The following is an 18,964-nucleotide window of genomic DNA, read 5'->3' as shown; positions in this document are numbered from 1 at the left end:
TATGAGATGATGGATGTTAGCTAAAACCTACTTTGGTCATCATTTCACAATATATGTAAATCAGACCATCGTGCTATACACCTTAAACCTTATATAGTGATGTATGTCAATTATTTCTCAATAAAACTGAAAAAAATGAAAATTTAAATTAGTATTAAAGATGTTTAAACCTTTCTCTACATTAAGCAATAGGATGCTCAAATATATATATATATATATATATATATATATAAATTATAGCATATTTGACAAAGATTCCAGTAGCTATGAAACTTTATTCTCCCACGATGCATAGTAGATTCATTCTAAAGTGTGTGATATTTTTAATAGAGTTGAAAATAAATTGTGGTGCATTGAGAAATGGGATGTTTTGACTATCTCTGTGAATTTAGAATGTAAATGGGATGCAGAAAGGACTTGAATTGGCCATATCTTAAAAACATTCAATCTCTTTTTTCCGTATGTTGACACTTATATACAAAATCTGGGATTGATCATCTAGTAAATATATTTATAAAGCATTCTTAATTTATTCACAATTTAAGCACATGGATATATTATTCATAGGGAAATGCAAAAAAAACCCCCACCATCTCAGTGAACAGCTGGAAAAACACAGCAGAGTTATAGAAAAGACAAGTAGAGGACTCTACAGTTTTGTATGCATATTTATCAATATTATCAACATCATTTTTTAAAAGTATTACTTGAGTAGGTGACAAATACTTAACTGTTTCAAAGTAGAGTCCCTAATGATAGTGAATTCAGGCTTACTGTTTAGGACATTAATTTTCTGCCTGGTGAAGCAAGCCTCCATTTTACAGCAAGAATGCCCTAAAAATGCAGAAAATGCTAAGCTAAAACAAATACTGGAATGATTTATGGCAAAATTAATGCATGCCATCAGTCTCTGGGGCTATGAAAGCCATCTCATTGGCTGCCTAAGTACTAGATTTATGCAGTTTCTCTTCATGGTTTGCTCATCTATACTGTTCAGGATGAGACATTTTAAACTAGAAGAGCTATCAGTGGTGGCATACATTATTTCTTCACCTTATCGTCCAATTACTGAATGGATCCACATGTGCATATGTGCTGTCAGAGACAGAATAATTTAAGAAGTGTATCCATCATAGCAGCAAGTCTCTTGCAAAATTAATAAAAAGGTCACATTGCCCTAGATACATATACTAGAATATTTTCATGATTAAACCCTGGATGGTTTTCTGTAGAGACAAGAAATCTACATTTTTGCATATGTAGTTTCATGTCTTTCCATTCTGCCGTATAGGATTCAGTACATTAGAGCAATTATTCTGTTTCATCACTGTATCAAAATTCAGTCTCAAAATGCTTCTGAGTTTATTCTGAGCCTAATGGGTGGTTCACCACTGGATTAAGAGATTTAGCTGAGAGGCAGATGATAGTAACAACACCTGTGACAGCTATTGTTTCCTCTAATAGGTAATAGAGTTTGACGATGGATCTGGATCAGTTCTCAGAATACAACCCTTACGGACTCCGCGAGATGAGGCAATTTATGAATGTGTGGCCTCGAATAATGTGGGAGAAATAAGTGTATCCACCAGACTCACAGTTTTACGAGGTAAGTATTCAAGTGCAAGGCTGCTGCTTGGGTAGTTGAAATTCTGTATCCCAGGTGTTCTTTTGTAGAATCATTGAAAAGACTACAGTTGTCATGACACTTAAATGGGAAATGAATTGAAGTAAAATACTGATTAGGGTCAAACTTTATTTAAATAGACAGAGGGTGCCTTCTCTCCTAGGACTTAAAAAATGCTAGTCGGGGAAAGGAAAGAAAGTCCCAAAGGAGTGCTGATTTCAAATGCCAGATACCATTTTGATTTTTGGTAAAGAGCCTTGATAGGAAGCAGGGTATGCTACTGTTTTGCATGTTAGCTTCACTTGTGTGTGGATTTTTCATATCTAGGTCAGCAACTACTTTTTGGAAATTACCAAAGCTGACATTGGTGGTTGCAAAATTAAAGGAATATCTACTACCTAAACATGAGTTCTTATTAAGCAGAGGAATCAAGAACAAGAAAGGCACCTTTCTTCTTTATGTCCAAAAAAAGTGTTTTGTTTCAGTCTTTTATATTTCTTGAACGAACATCTGTTGATGCAAAGTGATTGGAAACAGTGTGTCCCCTTCTGTGTTTCCAGCTATGTGGCTTATGCAATGTGCCCAAAGCATGGGCTGACTTGCTAAATCTGTAGTACGGTGTATCTACTTCCAAGACTTCCTTTAGAATGACAGTGCTAGAGAATAATGGCTAGTGATTAATAATGCTCTGTTGTATTATATATATAATTCAATCTTTTGCATAGAGATAAGAATATTGCCTAATTTGGCTTGCGTCGTAGTTGACATTTCCAGACTAACCCTCTGTGCCTTTGTTTCTTTCTCATACACACTTGCATTTGTCTGTTTGTTTTGTATTGCTTTGAACTTTGCTTTGCTTGATTCCACAACTTAGTAAAATAGCCTTTCTTCCGATGAATGGAATTAGAAAGAAGAGATCATAATTGAATAATCTTAGAGGAACATATATAGAGTGAGAGCATTTCTCCTCCATTCCATCCCCCCCACCCCCGCTTTGAGGCATGTATGTTTCTCTGTATGTTTTATACAATCAAAAATATTTTCTTTTAGATCTGTTTAGTACCAAAATTAATCAGTCAATCTGAGAAGTCTAGAAAATAATATTTACATATACATCCTACAATGTGCTTTAAGTACTATAAAATCTTACTAAGTCTTAGGGGAAATATTGACCAACTGGATATAGTTCTTTTAATTGCATGTAACAGAATGCTGCTTAAAAACAAACAAGTCAAATTTGAGCTACATTTCCGGCCATTATGACACACTGTGTTCATATAGGAAATTCTCCATCCCCCTGTAAACATATAGACATGTTGATAAAATATTTGAAAATAAAATTAAATGTGTGGTTAGGTTTACAAACGTGAAAGAAATTTCCAGGTGCTCAGAACAGAAGGAGAGCCTCGGATAAGAGATAATTTGTAATCTTATAAACCAAGATAATAACCAAATGGACTATATGATTTAGGGCTGAAGTTTTAACTCTCCAGCAGGACACAGACCTATATAAAATAAGAGGAGCTAGATCAGCTTTCTGAACAAGGTAAGAATTCTAGCACTATTTCTGCAGCGCGATACTTAGAACCCAGAAGCTAACATAAAAGCTGGTCAGAAACGGTGAATCCCATGGAGTGTGGAACAGACAGCCATGTAAGGACTCACCCCACAGAGACACCACCACAGTTCAGGCCATACAACCCCAGATAAGGTCATTTATTCCCAGATGGGCTCATAGGCACCAGTTCTAAAGCATGAAAGCCAGTTCCAACTCATGAGGGACGGGAAGCCCAATCAGTGAGAGTAGAAATCATAGTCTGTGAACTATAGATAATTGAACTGTATGAATGGGTTTTAAAAGAAATGAATTCTAAATATTTGTAAAGGTAAAGGGAGGAGTAAAATCTGTTACGTAAGAATAAGACTTTAGGAAAAAAAAGAGCAGTTAGGAGTTAGAAGTCAGATTTCGGAGCTGAAAGGGACCTTGGAGACTATGTTTATACATACTGTAATAGGTACATATGTGGATATACATGTATATGTTCACATAAACTTAGATAAAAGGTCTGGAGATTGTTGAGTAATTTTGGGGGCCATTCATATAGGAAGCTAAATCGGATTCTCTGGTCTTCTTTAAAAATTTTAACCTTTGCTTATTCATGTAGTTTATAACTAATGCTATTATGTAGAAAACGTATTACAGAGATGCGATCAAGTAAAAGTTATTAGAAACTTTTTAGGTGTTTTTGCCTTCTGAGTTCCCTGAACAAACCCCCTAAAAGGAAACAGTGGCAGTCACTTGGCTTGACTTCATCTTTATGCATTTGAGGAAGGAATTAACAAGAAGTTGGAGGAAAATATCACTTTACATAGACATTCATATGGATTTATGTTTTCCTGCCTCCCAGTTGACTGGGGTCCTCCCATCTCATCTGCTTTTATCCAACTAGCTCCCACGTAAAACAAATACATTTGAAAATTTTAATGTAATCTTGACTTTCTATGTGCATATCTGTCATATATAAGTACATTTGTATGAAAATTTATAATTCTAGTAAAGTACTTAAACCTTATTTTTTTAAGACTATGTTTAGCAATTTTGGAAATGTTTCATGAGAAAAACTCAAAGGTATTTTGGATAATGAAAAAGTAGTCTAAACATAATCTTAAAATAGAATATTTTTATATATCCTTATAGGATGAAATACGTGGAGTTGGGAATTATTTTGTTTCCTAGAGTTACCTCTTTGTTTAAAATTTCTGAATAACAGTAATCCTATTAGTAATAGTCTTTACAAATATCCCAGTGGTAAACTGACATTTCTAGATTATGAACGTTGTGAACAGCTAACTAGATGAATGTGTAGAGTTTCATTCCATAGTTGATGGGCTTCGTGCTCATTTTAAGTTCACTTTTTCTTGCAAATCACATTGGCAGATACTCAGGCTCTCTGCTCTGCAGTGGATGGAAAATATTTTGCACTTTTCATCCATACCCATCGTTAGATGCCCATTTTGTCCACATGGGTCATTTACTTTTTACCCACTCTGCTGACAATGCCAAAAATGTGCCAGCTGTCACGATGGGTTTTGTCTAAGTGGACTGGATGGAGATCACTAATTTATTTCACACAGGCCACTAGAGGACCTAATTAATTGAAGATTTAATCATCTGACCTGTACAGCTAATGCAGAAGACATTGAAATAATACTCTGACCACCCATGTGCATTGAAGGGAGTACTTCAGGGAAAATCTTCCCTGTGTAGCTCGTTTCAAATTACCCTCGCTCTGAAAAACTGTTTTCATAAGGAAAGATAACTACAAGCTCGGGCTGAACATACCCTGGAATGAGATATTTGAGCAATTACCATTTATACGCTGTAGACTGCAGTTCATAGAAGAAGTAGTGGGAGAAGTGGGGTTGAATGTGGTACTTATGGCCTCCAGGTCACTTAAAACTTTTTTTGGTTGCCCTGCCTGTGGAAACACAAGAACATACCATCTCCGTAGTTCTATAGCACTTAAAGGGGCTGAGCATAGTTGTCATACACGTTTCCCTTCTACACAGAACTTTAAGTGAAGGCCTTCACATCTCACTGAGTCGTTATTAAGGGTTGAGTCTTACCTAATTGTGGGATTCTGCTAAGGACTTTGGATTTGATATTAAGCTTTCAGTGAAGGGCAAACTATAGGACCAGAGAGGGTGTTTTAAGAAGAGCGATTATCATCCAGATGGAGTTGGTTCTGTCTGAATCTTTGGTTCACTGGCCACAGTTTCCTCTTGTCTAAAGGTATTACATTACTTGTAAATGTAAATCCGTATAATGATAACTGGGGATGAAAATGTTCGCTCAGATATATCTTGTCCACCACTGGACAGGGAAAATGAGATATCACCTTCCATAGACTTTTCTTTCCTATAAGAGTCCAGGAGCATCTGCCTGTTTTAGACAAGTAGAAAGACAAGAATCCCCTTTTCTTGGGACTTCCCTGGTGGTCCAGTGGTTAAGACTCTGCGCTTCCACTGCGGGGGGCACAGGTTCGATCCCTGGTCGGGGAACTAAGATTCCATATGCATATGCTGTGCTGCATGGCCAAAAAAAAAAAGAAGAATCCCTTTTTCTTGCTCACATGACTCCCCCTCTCTAAGAGAAAGTTCTAGAAAAATTTAGTCAACTTTGTCTCTGATAGTCTGAGATGTCTAAATGTCATGTTTCTTGAATTTAGGTGTTTTTTTTAGGTAGTAATCAGAAAATACACATTTTGTTGTCATCCAAAACAGCATGTACTATGTCATTTTTCTAAGTTTAGTGGATTTTCTTCTGAGACTTGCCCATTCTGAAATAACACTGATCCCCAAACCAGCACGAGCATTACCACAAGAAAACAGAGTATGATATACACCATTGTTGCTGTTATCTTCTAGCTTGTTCCTAGAGCACACACAAAGTAAAATTGTTGTCAACAAAAGATAGCTGGCCAAACAGACAATTGAGTTGCCTAGTTTTGCAGGTGTACCTTATGAAGTGGCACTTATATTTGAGGATCTACTCCACATACGTGCATCACAGTTTATGAATAATCACCATCAAGACATAATACACAAAGTCCTCAAGTCCAGGTCTCCAGTAATTTGAGTTCCAGCTCTGGCTCTGTCCCACAATAGCTGTGACATCTTGAGCAAATCTATTAACTCCCCTGTTCTTTTACTTCTTTATTTATCTTGGCGCCGTGTGCACAGGGAAGGCAGTGAATTGGTGATCACTCAGATCCCTGCTTTCTAGCTTTCTGTGATTTGGTGACATGCTTATTTCAACAAGTCAGTTCTTGCAAGATGGAAAAAAGATGCTCCCTGCTCCCTGAAGGTGACTGTTACTGATATAGTAAAGCACACAGTGAGCGGTTGGATGAGACAGAAAAGGCATTTCACTGGGAAATGGAGAGAAATGGTTGCATAATATGTCTGTTTCAAAAAAAAATGTAAGCCATTATAGCAGTTGTTTAAAAAAAAAAAAAAAAACTTTTATCATCTTTCAGGGAGAAGGCAGTCAGCTCTCTCTGCCATCGTGCACTACCCTGTGATCAGAATTAGCATGTTCGTTACAGTCTCATTTTATTAATGCCTGTTTTTGAAGATGAACACAGTTGTCCCTGCTGTGAAAATGGTACTTTGCCGTTTATGTTATAAAATGGTCTCGGCTGGGGATCCAAGCTAGGAACATTAAAGAACAAAGCACAGCTGCTTGACTGTCGCACAAAAGGATTTTTAGGAAAGACTGAAACAAAAGGAAGGATGGCCAACACAGAACAAACTTGCTGACAATTACGGTACCGAGTGAAGATTCTTTGAAAAGGCTTATAAAATAGTTGAGTACTTGGAATACATTGATACCAACACGATAAAGCCTCTCTGAGTACTGCATTTCCATGCTGAAAAGAGCTGGTGGTGGGCAGAGCCATATAAGTAAACAGAAACTTCTGACTTTCTGTAGTACTTACAAATAACTACTCTTTACGTATCAGTGTTGACAAAGGCGGGAGCCCATGTGAACAGTTCCGTGGAGACCCTAGTGCGGAGAAACATTAAAACTTATTACATTTCGGAGAGTGAGCGTGTGTGAGCTGAGGCTCTGAGTGTTCCCTTGTGATCAGTCTTTTAAGGACCTTCCTGTTGGTGATGCATGTTGCTTTCTTTTAATCATTATCACTTGTTTTTCCATGCTGGGGTTGTCTTCGAAGGGCTCAGAGAGAATGAGTGCACTTGTGAATTACTGCATTTAAGTGAGAGAACAGTTTTCTACTTTAGGCTTCATATTATATTATTTAAGATAATTTTAAAATGAATATTGAGTCATGTGAGTGTTTACTGTTGATTGATTTGTTAATGGAGCCGTAGAAATGTCGAGCTGGGAGGGAATTTGGTGTACCGAGCCAAATCTCTTCCGTGTTTGATGGAAGAAACCAAGGTCCAGAGAGTTTGAAATGATTTTTTTCTTGGTCATACAGCTAAGATTTCCTTTGGGTTTCACCCAGTCAGAAATAATCCCTGCCGTATTACGTTGTGACAATGTATTCTAGCCCTTCAGATACTCACTTATGATGTATAAGACATTGTCCAGGAAGAACTATGTTCTTCCAGCTCACCACCCACAGACAAGCGGAGGTGACCGAAAACAGTGCTGTCGTGCTATGGGTGTGCAAAGTGGAAAAACTCCACCATGATGATGCATCATGGGAGAGAAGAGGTCTCTGTTGAGGCTTGAAGACTATGTAGGGTTTTATCAGGCAGAGCTAGTGGGAGAGACTGTTAGGGATAGAGAACGTTTCATGAACCTGATTATATACACAGGTAAGGAATTGCTAAATATTTGATGGTGGGTGTGGGTGGTATATTAGGGCTCTCCAGAGAAATGGAACCAATATAAGTATATGCATATTTATACTTTTTTTGTTTATATATGTAAAGAGATTTATTATAAGGAATTGGCTTATACTATTAAGGAGGCAGACAACACCCAAGATCTGCAGGGTGAGTCAACAAGCTGGAAGCCTAGGAAAGCTGATGGTATAGTGTGAAGACTGGCAGACCCAGACTTGAGACCCAGGAAGAGCTGATGTTTCAGTTTGAGTCTGAAGGCAGGAATGTGCCAGTATCCTAGTTTGAAGGCAATTGGGCAGGAGGAATTTTTTTTATTTGGGAGAGGGTCATTCTTTTTGTTCTATTCAGGCTTTCAACTGATTGGATGAGGCCCCCCTCACATTAGAAAAAACAGTCTGCTTTACTGGGTCTTTTGATTTAAATGTTAATCTCATCCCAAAACACCCTTACAGTGACACCCAAAATAAGGTTTGACCAAATGTCTGGGCACCTTGTGGCCCAGTCAAGTTGAACATGAAATTAACCATCACAGGTAGGTATAAGCAGTAGTTGCTCAGAATAGAGTAGAAGTTAAAAGAGTAGTAGTAGAAGAAAATGAGGTTGGGACATACTTCATTGGCCAAAGAGATTAAACTACACAAGTGAGAAATCATGTGACTAAGTTAATATCGACCATCTCTATATGAGTTGAAATTTGCAGAGGTTTACTAAAATACTGAAAGTAACATATCAAACAATTCACGGTGCTTTATATGCAATTGATGTTTATATTTTAAAACTGGATATTTGGTTGACTTTCATTGATAAAATTTGAACAATTTTTAAAAATTCAACTTTCTGGCTTTCAAAATTAGTTTTATTTTAAACTACTAATTAAGATGTAGTTTTCAAAGTTGTACATGCATAATTTTGGGGGGATTTAGGGCATAGATATACCAAATGCCTCATCTAGGGTTTAATTATGAAAATCCTAGTTATATAGCTCCTTAGAAGAGCAAGTAACTTATTTTATCTTACTAAAAAAAAAGAGTTGTGAATTAATGCCACATTAAACACAAATATGATGACATACATCCTAGTATTCTTAATATATCTTATTAAAGATAGCAGGACAATTTAAAGACTGTCTTATCTATGATCTTTCTAAATGAGCTTGTGTTTTAATTTACATTTCAGAACTTTCCATGCCCTTATTTTTTGTATCTTTATCATTTACCCTTGATTTTTAAACTTTATCCTTGCATTAAATATGCATATATTATTTTCACACAGTGGATTTTTTTTTTAACAAGTAGATTTTGGCCACAAGGTAACCCTGTTAATTTTTTTTCTCACATACGTGATGATATGTGTGTGTTCAGGCAATAAAATTTGATCTCAGTTTGGGTTTTCCTAGAAGAGAGCCTACATTTTTTCAGAATATAGCACCAAAAGAGCTATTTAAAAGAGTGAAACTGTGTATCATGAGTGAGACTAGCAAATTATTATTACAACTTTCAGATATTTTCTATCCTTCTAAGTTTGTGTGAATACTTCTTTTTGTTTGAGTATTTGTTTAATTGCATGGGTAACCACAGATCAATCAGACAACTAGAAAATTAAATATAGTGGGAAAGTATTAGCTCATAAGAACTTGATAGCTTTTAGTAAAATTGATTGTTATTTATCAATATTTACACCTTGTATAGTTAAACCAAAAATTCTGTTTGGGAAATATATTTGCATATATATGTATGTGTATATATATATGTTTTATACATGCAATGTATGTAGTGTGGTGTGTGTGTGTATGACGTGTTGGCTTCGTAGCACTTTGCAATATGTGAAATTATATTCTTTATTTCTTGAAACTTTTATGTTTCCCTCCCCCCTTTGCCTATAAGCTCCATTATATTTTTCTCTGGCCTAGAAATGTTCCTAGCATTTATTGGGCACCCAACAAATATTTGTGAAATGAATGTATACATATAAAGAGGGGTATATAGATATGGTTATGTAAACACATACAGTGTATTGAGACCATTTGAGCAGGAATTTATCTCACTCTACATATAATGGACAAAAGTGATCATTATTTCATTAGTCCCTGTAGGATGGAGAGTGTGACTGAGACCCAGAAAATCAAGGCAAATGGAATGAACGCTACAAAGAGAGGTAGTGAAACAGAGGGAACCACAATGGAAAGAGAATGAATGCTCTTTGTAGCTAGACAGACATGGGTTCCTATCAGTAGTCCACTGTTTCTGACCTTTAGGGGTTTAGACACATTACTTATGTCTAAACTTGAAGCTCCTTATCTTTAGATGTGGCACAGTGACTCAGATATAAAAGTTGCTGCCTTCTCCCATTATCCGTTTGAAGCTGAGCTCTTTGGTTTGGCCCTCTTGTCTACTGCTGAATCCTCAGCGTCTGGAATAGTGCCTGTCTATGGTGATGGGAAAAAGGGTAGGACTGACAATTCTGGAAAAGTTTTCTGTGCCTTATAAAACATTGCTTAGTCCAAAGGACTGAATATCAGCTTTTCACATGGAAATAAGGTAATATGAGAGTCTGAAAATATACATGCATTGCCAAGTTATTTGGAACAACTGGAGATCATTTATTGGTACAATGCTCTCTAACATGCAATATCTAAGAATTGTAACTTCTTTTTTTCCCCTAGTACATTTGCGCTTAATGTTGTGTCAACACACGTTCCCATAGTCTTCAGAATTCTTGTACATTAGGACCCGATAGTCAGTTGCTTGGACCGCCTAGGTCAAACTAAGGTCATACCTAAAATGGGATTTCTGTTCTATTATATCTGGACTGTCCCAGATCACAGAATAGATAAAAACCATTAATTTTTTTAACGTCTTTGAAAATGCAGCATCATTAATTATGTATTTTAGAAGAAGTGGGAAAATCTCATATATTGTTTCAACCTTTAAAGAGGTAATGGAAAAGGATTTTTGTTTGTTTTCTTCTTCCGGTTATGCTACTGCCTTGGATGTAGGAAGTGAAAAAAGGTGTGGTTACGAGTTCGGGTCCTGCCAACAGATGTCTGAGTTCAAATCCTAACTCCACTGTTTGCTCTGTGGCTTTGCTCACATTTCTCTTAAGCTTTAGCTTCTTTGTTTGTTAAGTAGAGATAATAAGGCCTATTGCCTGAACTTGAGAGGGTGATTCCAGGAGATGATCCACGTAAAGCTTTTAGCAAAGTGCCAGGCACTCAGTTAATGTGAGTCATCGTGGAGGATATCGTTAGTCTTACCAATACGATTACTACCAGTAATATTACAATTATCAATAATTCATTTTAAATTATTTTGATTAAAGGGCACTGCCGTATTTGTAAAGCAGCATTTTCTGGCACAGGCAGAGCCATCTCTGTAAGGCCAGGGAAACACATACTTTATAGTCATTAAGTTGTGCTGCCTTGTCCACTAATAATTCTATGGGCCAGATGCGTGAGCCACCAATTGGCTACTGTGGGTTCCACAGAGTATTTAAAATTTGAATGTCATCCTGACATAAGTGATTAGGGTGTGTACTTAAGAGAAAATGAGAGGAAGCTTTTCTTTTATCCGCAACAGAGTTATCTCCCATACTTAGACTAGAAGTGTCATGAAGGCAGGACTTTTCTCTGCTCAAGACTGAGCACCCTGCACAGTGCTCAACATGTTATAAGTTTTCAGTAAATATTTGTTGATTGAGTGAGCAAATGACAAGTTTAACAAAGGCATTTCTAAATATTTTTTTCTTCCAGAACTACTTCATGTAAGGTTTTATTTTTAAAAATCAGAAATAACAGAATGTATTGCTTCCACATCAAAGATAAGCACACAGTGCATGAGAAGCAATTGGTATTAAATTCATGAATTTATTCATTTGATAATATGGTTCTCCCTATGCCAGGGATTGCGCCAAGTGTTGGGACTAAAAAGATGGAAAAGACATTACCACCACCTGCCTTCAAGGAAGCTACAATCTCTGTTTGACAGAAACCATAATTTTGGTCAAAACGACAAGGCAGTTATACATATATACTGTCATTGGGGATAATGAGGTCTATTTTTAGAGGTGTGCTCACAGTAATTCAGCTTACGCCTTTCTAAGTTAGTACTTGCATAAGAAGGACTAATGTCTCCTTGAAGATTCCATCAATATGACAGTAAGGTTTGTTGAAATGTAAAATGTGTTTGACGTATGACGCCTCAACTGACAGAAAAATTAAACTTGCCTTTTTTTCCTGATGAGTAAAAATGTTCTGAGGGAAAATTATATTTTATCCGTAGAAAGATTTGGGATATACTTTGCTTGGGTTTTGAGAAAATATGATGCAATAAAAAGCTTAAGTAATTACCTTCAAAGTAATATTCCCATTTGTTTCTCTCCCAACTAATAGTAAAAGGAGTTTTTATTTCAGCACCATTTTTTATGACTATTTTTTGCTCTGGGTGGAAATGACAAAGCATCCCTAAATAGGAAATGATTTTAATGTGTACTAATAAAATACCTTAAAACATCTTCTTCCTCAGACAACTTCCTTAAACAAAATTAATTTTCATAATGAAATATTTATTTATTAAAAAAAAATGGAAGTTCAGGTGCTTCTACCCTTGAGGAAAATCCATTAGTGTATACTTCAAAACAGGAACATTCTTAGATCTGTTACTTCCTAAGGCCTAACAACTTGGGTTAGAACCCTGTACCCTAAAGAACCTTCTGTTTACACTTGAGTTTTATGCATGTCATAGTATCTTATGATGATAGATCTGAATTTCCAGGTATTGCCAAGCCTGTTATAAACTGACATCAAGTGCTACAGCGGACTTAACTGGGAGTCCCATTAATCTTTGTTGAAAATGCATGAATAAAGTTAGCACTTACCCACTCAACAGCAAATGGAAATCCCTTGTCTCAGCTTATCAACAGCTAAATCATTGCTGAGGAGGAAGAGTTCGCTTGGACTTAAATTATTCTTTGCAGTAATTTACCGTAAACCAGCTACAAAGAGGTAGGAGGACGTTCAGTGTTGCCCAGTAGAACTGGGGTTTAGCTAGTCTTGTCTTAATTTCGTATCAACATGTTTAAAAGATGGCTCTGATAACTCAAAAACAAACAAAATATGTTGATATGATATGTTTTAAAAAGCCGGACCAACTACATGCAAACAGTGTTGATTAAGCCCAGAGGCCATTCTTCTTGTGTCTTCCAGTGATGATTCCTTGGTGAAAGGCCCTCACCAAACCATCTCCGTGTTCTGGTGCCAGAAAATCTAGAGGGGTGTGGTGGAGGGGAAGTAATCTGATGTGGAGTTGAGGTAGAGACAGATTTACCCTGCAGCTAAGGAAACTTCACTGTCAAGGCCCTCACTTACCTGGTGCCTTCCAAAGCCCTGGGAGGGCCTAGTAGTATGTTCAGTTGATTGTATGTTTGTTTGTTTTTTTCCCTAAATTTTGCAAAAGTAGTATTTTTGCATTTGTTTTCATAAAGTAGACCTCTAAAATTTCATGTTTCAAGTGTTATAGAATCTAGATCTACCACTAAGATAAAACTAAGAGATATATGATTGATAAAGAATATTAATTGTGGATGTGAATCTAACAGATGGTGGGATGAATGTCTTTCCCGACTCACTCTCCTTTGATCAGCAGACTTAAAAGGACTTTGCCAAATGTTTAAAATTCTGAGTCCCTACATTTATGGAGAGTATCTTAGCTTTGTTTGCTTCCTCTTCTGTTTAACATATAATGTGCTCATGGAGTGAACACATGCTGCCCTCTCCATAAGGATGGTTGTACGCTTCACATAGGATCCCTCCCCCGACCCCCTGTTAACTGAACTTTATCTGGTTATGTTTTATTCCTCCATTCGAAAAGGCCAATTTTTCTATTGCTTCTCTTTCTATCCGAACATCAACACCAACACCATCACTGAAGCAAAATAGTCTTGTCTGCAAGACACTAATGGATTCATAATTTTTATTTTAATATAATTTAGTTATAAAGTTTAGTGTTATTATTTACAAAATTCATCAAATGAATTTCTGAGCTTATTCTCTGTGAGTGACATGTTGTCTTGTATGTCAGAAAAGAGACAAGGAGGAAGACAGGCATGGTTGAGGCTGCTTTTCTTAAAGAGTTTTTCTGTAAAATGAATATTTACAAGATCTTCAGATTTCTATTCTCACTGAGGAGACATCACAGAACCTGTTTACATTTTCATGTTTTACAGATATTGGAAAAGAGAAATAAGTAAATAAATACAAATAATAAAAGAAAAAAAAATTCCTGCACAATTAAGAATCACCAGGGCTTCCCTGGTGGTGCAGTGGTTGAGAGTCCATCTGCCGATGCAGGGGACACGGGTTCGTGTCCCGGTCCGGGAAGATCCCACATGCTGCGGAGCAGCTGGGCCCGTGAGCCATGGCTGCTGAGCCTGCGCGTCCGGAGCCTGTGCTCCGCAATGGGAGAGGCCACAGCAGTGAGAGGCCCACGTACCGCAAAAAAATAAAATAAAATAAAATAAATAAAAAAATAAAATCAAGGGCTTTAAGTGGGACATCGTACCAGTTTCAAAGTTAGTATTGAAAAAAAAAAGCAAGACTCAAAGAAGGCACATCTTTAGTTCTCTGGTTAGTTATTTCCTATTGAGTATGTTCTGTGCTAAAATTGCACCATCAGATGTGGCTTTTAATGGCAACTTTTGCAAAAGAGTCTGAAAATAAAGAAAAGAAACTAAATTTACCCTTTTATCCAGGAGGATAGGTACACATAGAAATACCTGTTTTTATAAAAGTTTATTCACTCAGTTTTATTATTTCAGTGCTTCAATGACTCTTATTTTTCTAATTCAAACAACTTGGATCTTTTTGATCCTTTTAAACAGGAATGAAATTGGTATTGCTTATCCCATGAGAGCAGGTGTTATGTTTGACTTATCCATGCTTGTATGCACCTAGACAGGAGAGGTTACAAAGCATGTACTCAAATATTTGTTGAAATAATATGTCAGTAAATTTTACAATTTGGGACTGTCCACGTGACATATCGAAAGTTGACTTCAGCCTAGTCATTAAGACTAGAAATAAATGACTTCCATATATCAGATTTTGTACTTCCCCTTGATGTGCAGTCATCAGACATTTCTCCAAAATGATACTTCAGTTCCTTCTCCTGAGAAGTATAAACAATTTCACTTACCTCTCAGCTCATAAGATGGGTGTTCCAGAGACCAGCCCTTATCAGAGGTACTGGGTAGATTTCTTCTTTCTCCTCTTCCTTTTTCCCATCTTTCCTCTCTCTCTTCCTTCTTTCTGCAAGTATTTTAGGTAACTGTTGTTAGTAGCCATCAGTTTATGCTACATCTCGTGACACCTGAGTTTCATGAATTCTCAGATGGAAGTATATTTATTTCTTTTATAAAGAGAGACTGTGTTAAAAAAAAAAGATTCTTCAACTATCTACAAAAAAGAAACAGACTCACAGATATAGAGATAAGACTTGTGGTTGTCAACGGGAAGGAGAGGAGGGAGAAGGATGGACTGGGAATTTGGGGTTAGTAGATGCAAACTATTACATTTAGAATGGATAAACAACAAGGTCCTACTGTATATCAGAGGGAACTATGTCCAGTCTCCTGGGATAAACCATAATGGAAAAGAATATTAAAAAAAAGAATGTATGTATGTATAAAACTAATGTTTTAGACAAAAGTTATAGAAAGTAGAGTATGGTTGTGCTCATTGGGTGTTTGAATAAACATCATTTTATACACTGATAGCCCCCCGTTAGAGCATTACCAGCTAAATTACTTCTAAATAAGGAAGTGGCTGTGTCTGTGCCAGCCGCAATTCTGGATGTTTCAGATTAGCTGGTGAAGGTAGTCTCAGCAATATAGAAGACATAATCACTCCAGCAAGATTAATAGCACACCAGAATTGTTAGCAGTTTTAGCCAGAGTAATTCAGAGCTCTAAGAATGAAACTGTCTAGACCCTCTGTAATAGTCTTTATCTTGCACGTGAAGGGTGGTTCTGGGTATGAGGTATCCTCTGAAAAGAGGGTATCTCTAGTTGAGTAGTTTTCAAATTTATGATTTAGGTTGTGTGTATGATAGAAACAATCCACAGTCTTTTTTGATAAGAAATGGTGAATTGCTTCTCACATTTGCCATCATTAATAATTCTGTTAACCGTAGTAACTCATCTATGTTTATCACTCTTTTTTCAGACTTCCATAGAATCTGAAGGAAGGTTTCACTGTGTTCTATTTTGAGATGCTCCATTCTTTAACACATTGGTTTTAAAATTCTGTGGAGAGGTGGTTGCTATCCACTTGTAAGATAATATATGAAATATTAAGTACAAAATGATGTTACGAAGACCCTGTATTTGATGAAATTTTAAAAATGGAATTTTCACCCAGTTCATCTGCCTGGTTACAATTTGAAACTCTCCCGACATGTCAGCACTCCCTTAAGTTTGATGGGGACACTGTTGTCTTTCTGACACATTCCTTGGCCTGTTGCAATTCAATTGTTTTGTATTTGTATTTATGGCCCAGTACCTAACGTAACCTTAATTTCTGACGTAATTAGAAAGTTCATATATATTTGAAGGTAAAAAGGATTATAATATGTGTCACTATTAGATGAATAATTTATTTCTATATCTTTGAAGTTGCTTGAGTAAATGTTCTTTATAAAATATCAAGGTTATTATTCATGACCTTTTCTTTAAAGTTTGGGGAGAGTGTGTGAACAGCAGAGAATGAATTGTTTTAAAGCGTAATAATTCAGTCAAGAGTATTTTCTCCACGGAGGAATGATCAAGACTGTGAATGTAGCACAGACTACCTAACATATACTGATGTTTTATTGAAGCTGTAATGTGTATTGATTCCATGTTGAAAACTATGGGCAAGTCTCTTTCGAATGAGGTCAAGAAAGAAAAATCGTTATTTCCTGATATAAACTAATTTATCATTTGAGACAAGCATTTTCTTCTCAAATTGATTTCTTTTTAAATGCAGAATCAGTTTTTTCCTAACTTTAGGTTACAGTAAAGCAGAAGGCAGGAAAAGGTGCCGCATGAGTGTGTGGATTGATGTGTGTGGATCCAGACGCTGTGCTGGATTTTTTTGTGCAGGAAAGTCACTTAAAATGGTCTTGGTCTTATTAGATATTTTTACCTCTGAGGCTAGGCTGTTAAGCGACATGGAATAATGCTTATGAAAACATATAGCCAAACTTTTAAAACAGAGGAGTGGCTCTTTTTCCAAAACACCATGAAAGACCATTGTCTACACTTAAGGGGATAAATGAAATGAAAATAGACCTAACTTGAACAACTCATTCTTCATGTTTAAATAGGAGTGATAGCTTACTTTCCCAAAGTGAACCCACTTGATTTTGCTTGAGTACTCAGTGTACTTACTATGCCTTCCTTGAAAAATTTGGGCCATAAGGTCTAATTGCAAGCAAACAGAGTTGGAGGTATATTCTCTGAGCTGTGGGCTCCCACAACTCCCATTAATGCTAATGGGAGTTACACGTGTGTATTGAGGAGAGAATAATATAGCCTTTGAAGTTGGAGTTGCTAATTGAGTGTTTTCTTCAGCTGTGCTCAGCTTCAGTGGCTAAACTGAGTTCCAGCGGTCTAAAATGTCATTCTCCGTAAAGCCCTCTGAATATTATCAAAGCAGACTGGCAGTGAAAGAGGAAGCTTAAAAAAAAAAAAAAAAAGAGTCTTTTCTTCCCCCAAATGGAGAAAGAATTAGCAGGTCAAACAAAGAGGGAGCAAAGAAGTCTCAAGGATGGACACTCCTTTCCTCTAAAGTGGTTTGAGCTGGGGAACCTGTTCAGAGAGTGAGAAAGAGGCCCTTTCCTTTGGGGGAGGTGCCTGCTCTGTGAAGATTCTTTGTCGTACGAGGACTACTCAGGGCTGAATATAGCGCAGCTCTGCCTTGCACTTTGGCCAACAGACAGGCGGAGGAAGTACTTGTCCCTGTAAGTGATTAGATGAATGTAGCGACGTCCTAGATGTCCATGATCCCAGGCCGCTGATTTCTTATTTTTCCTTTTTTGTTTTGCATAAACTCCTTTGCAGCAGTGGTGTTTGTAAAGATAGTCTTTGTAGAATTCTGCGTCGTAGGCGTCTATAAAAACAAGAAACGGAATTGACCCGCACTTACTAAAATACGTAAGGGATTATCTTCTCTAGTAGTTGATCCTCATTATTCATGGATTCCGTGTTTATGAATTCACCTACTTGTTAAAACTGACTCATGGCTCCCAAATCAGTACTCATGGCACTTTCACAGAGCGGCCAGAAATTTATGTCACCCAACACGTGAGTTCCCAGCTGAGGTCAAATAAGGCGACTGGTTCCTGCAGTTGTTGTAATGAGCCTCATGAGGTCAGAGGTTCGATCAGCTTCTGACCAGGTATAGTTCTGTCCATAGTGAGAAACTTCTCTGCCTGCATTCAGTCTGGTGAGATACCACACAGGTTAATAATGGATACTGTGAGGAAGGCCCAAGCAAAATTGTGGCTAGATCAGTGTGATGCCCTTGCTACTTTTTGGAAACTGAATTAACTTCAGTGACATTTACTAATAATGGATTAATTCATATCATATTTGTGCCTGAAGGGCAGTATGTTAAAGATAATAGTGTAGTATTAAAAAAACTAAAAAAAGAGAAACTCATATTCTCATTAATTGCCTTCCAAATTTACCAAACGACGAGGGCTTCAGTTTTACTATATCTTAGAGACAAAAAAGGAAATAGTACAGGAATAACTGTATTGTTCATTGAATAGGAACTGTTTCTAAGAAGACAGACTACTTATTAATTTCAGAAAGTTCTTAACAGAGAAGATAGTTGGCCTGAGAATGTAGAAATGTAATTCTTCTGGTCCCTCAGGGACTTCAGGACAATAACAAAACCAGTTATGAAGTTGGTGGTTGCCTCTG

General features: G+C 36.8%; 1 protein-coding gene across 1 annotated transcript in view; it reads left to right on the top strand.

Annotated features, from left to right (window-relative positions):
* LOC113620192 (receptor-type tyrosine-protein phosphatase delta-like) overlaps positions 1-18,964 on the top strand; it is a 125,843-nt gene that overhangs the window by 10,672 nt on the left and 96,207 nt on the right. Inside the window, exon 3 of the mRNA XM_027105966.1 lies at positions 1,465-1,606. Within this exon, the coding sequence (XP_026961767.1) occupies positions 1,465-1,606 (142 nt within the window). The remainder of the gene's footprint in view (positions 1-1,464; positions 1,607-18,964) is intronic.

Source organism: Aethalodelphis obliquidens, unplaced genomic scaffold (genome assembly GCF_003676395.1).
Source record: "Aethalodelphis obliquidens isolate GAN/ISIS:26980383/991018 unplaced genomic scaffold, ASM367639v1 scaffold7, whole genome shotgun sequence".
Classification (NCBI taxonomy): domain Eukaryota; kingdom Metazoa; phylum Chordata; class Mammalia; order Artiodactyla; family Delphinidae; genus Aethalodelphis; species Aethalodelphis obliquidens.
The sequence above is the reverse complement of the archived record's forward strand: the minus strand, read 5'-3'. Positions and strand labels throughout refer to the sequence as shown.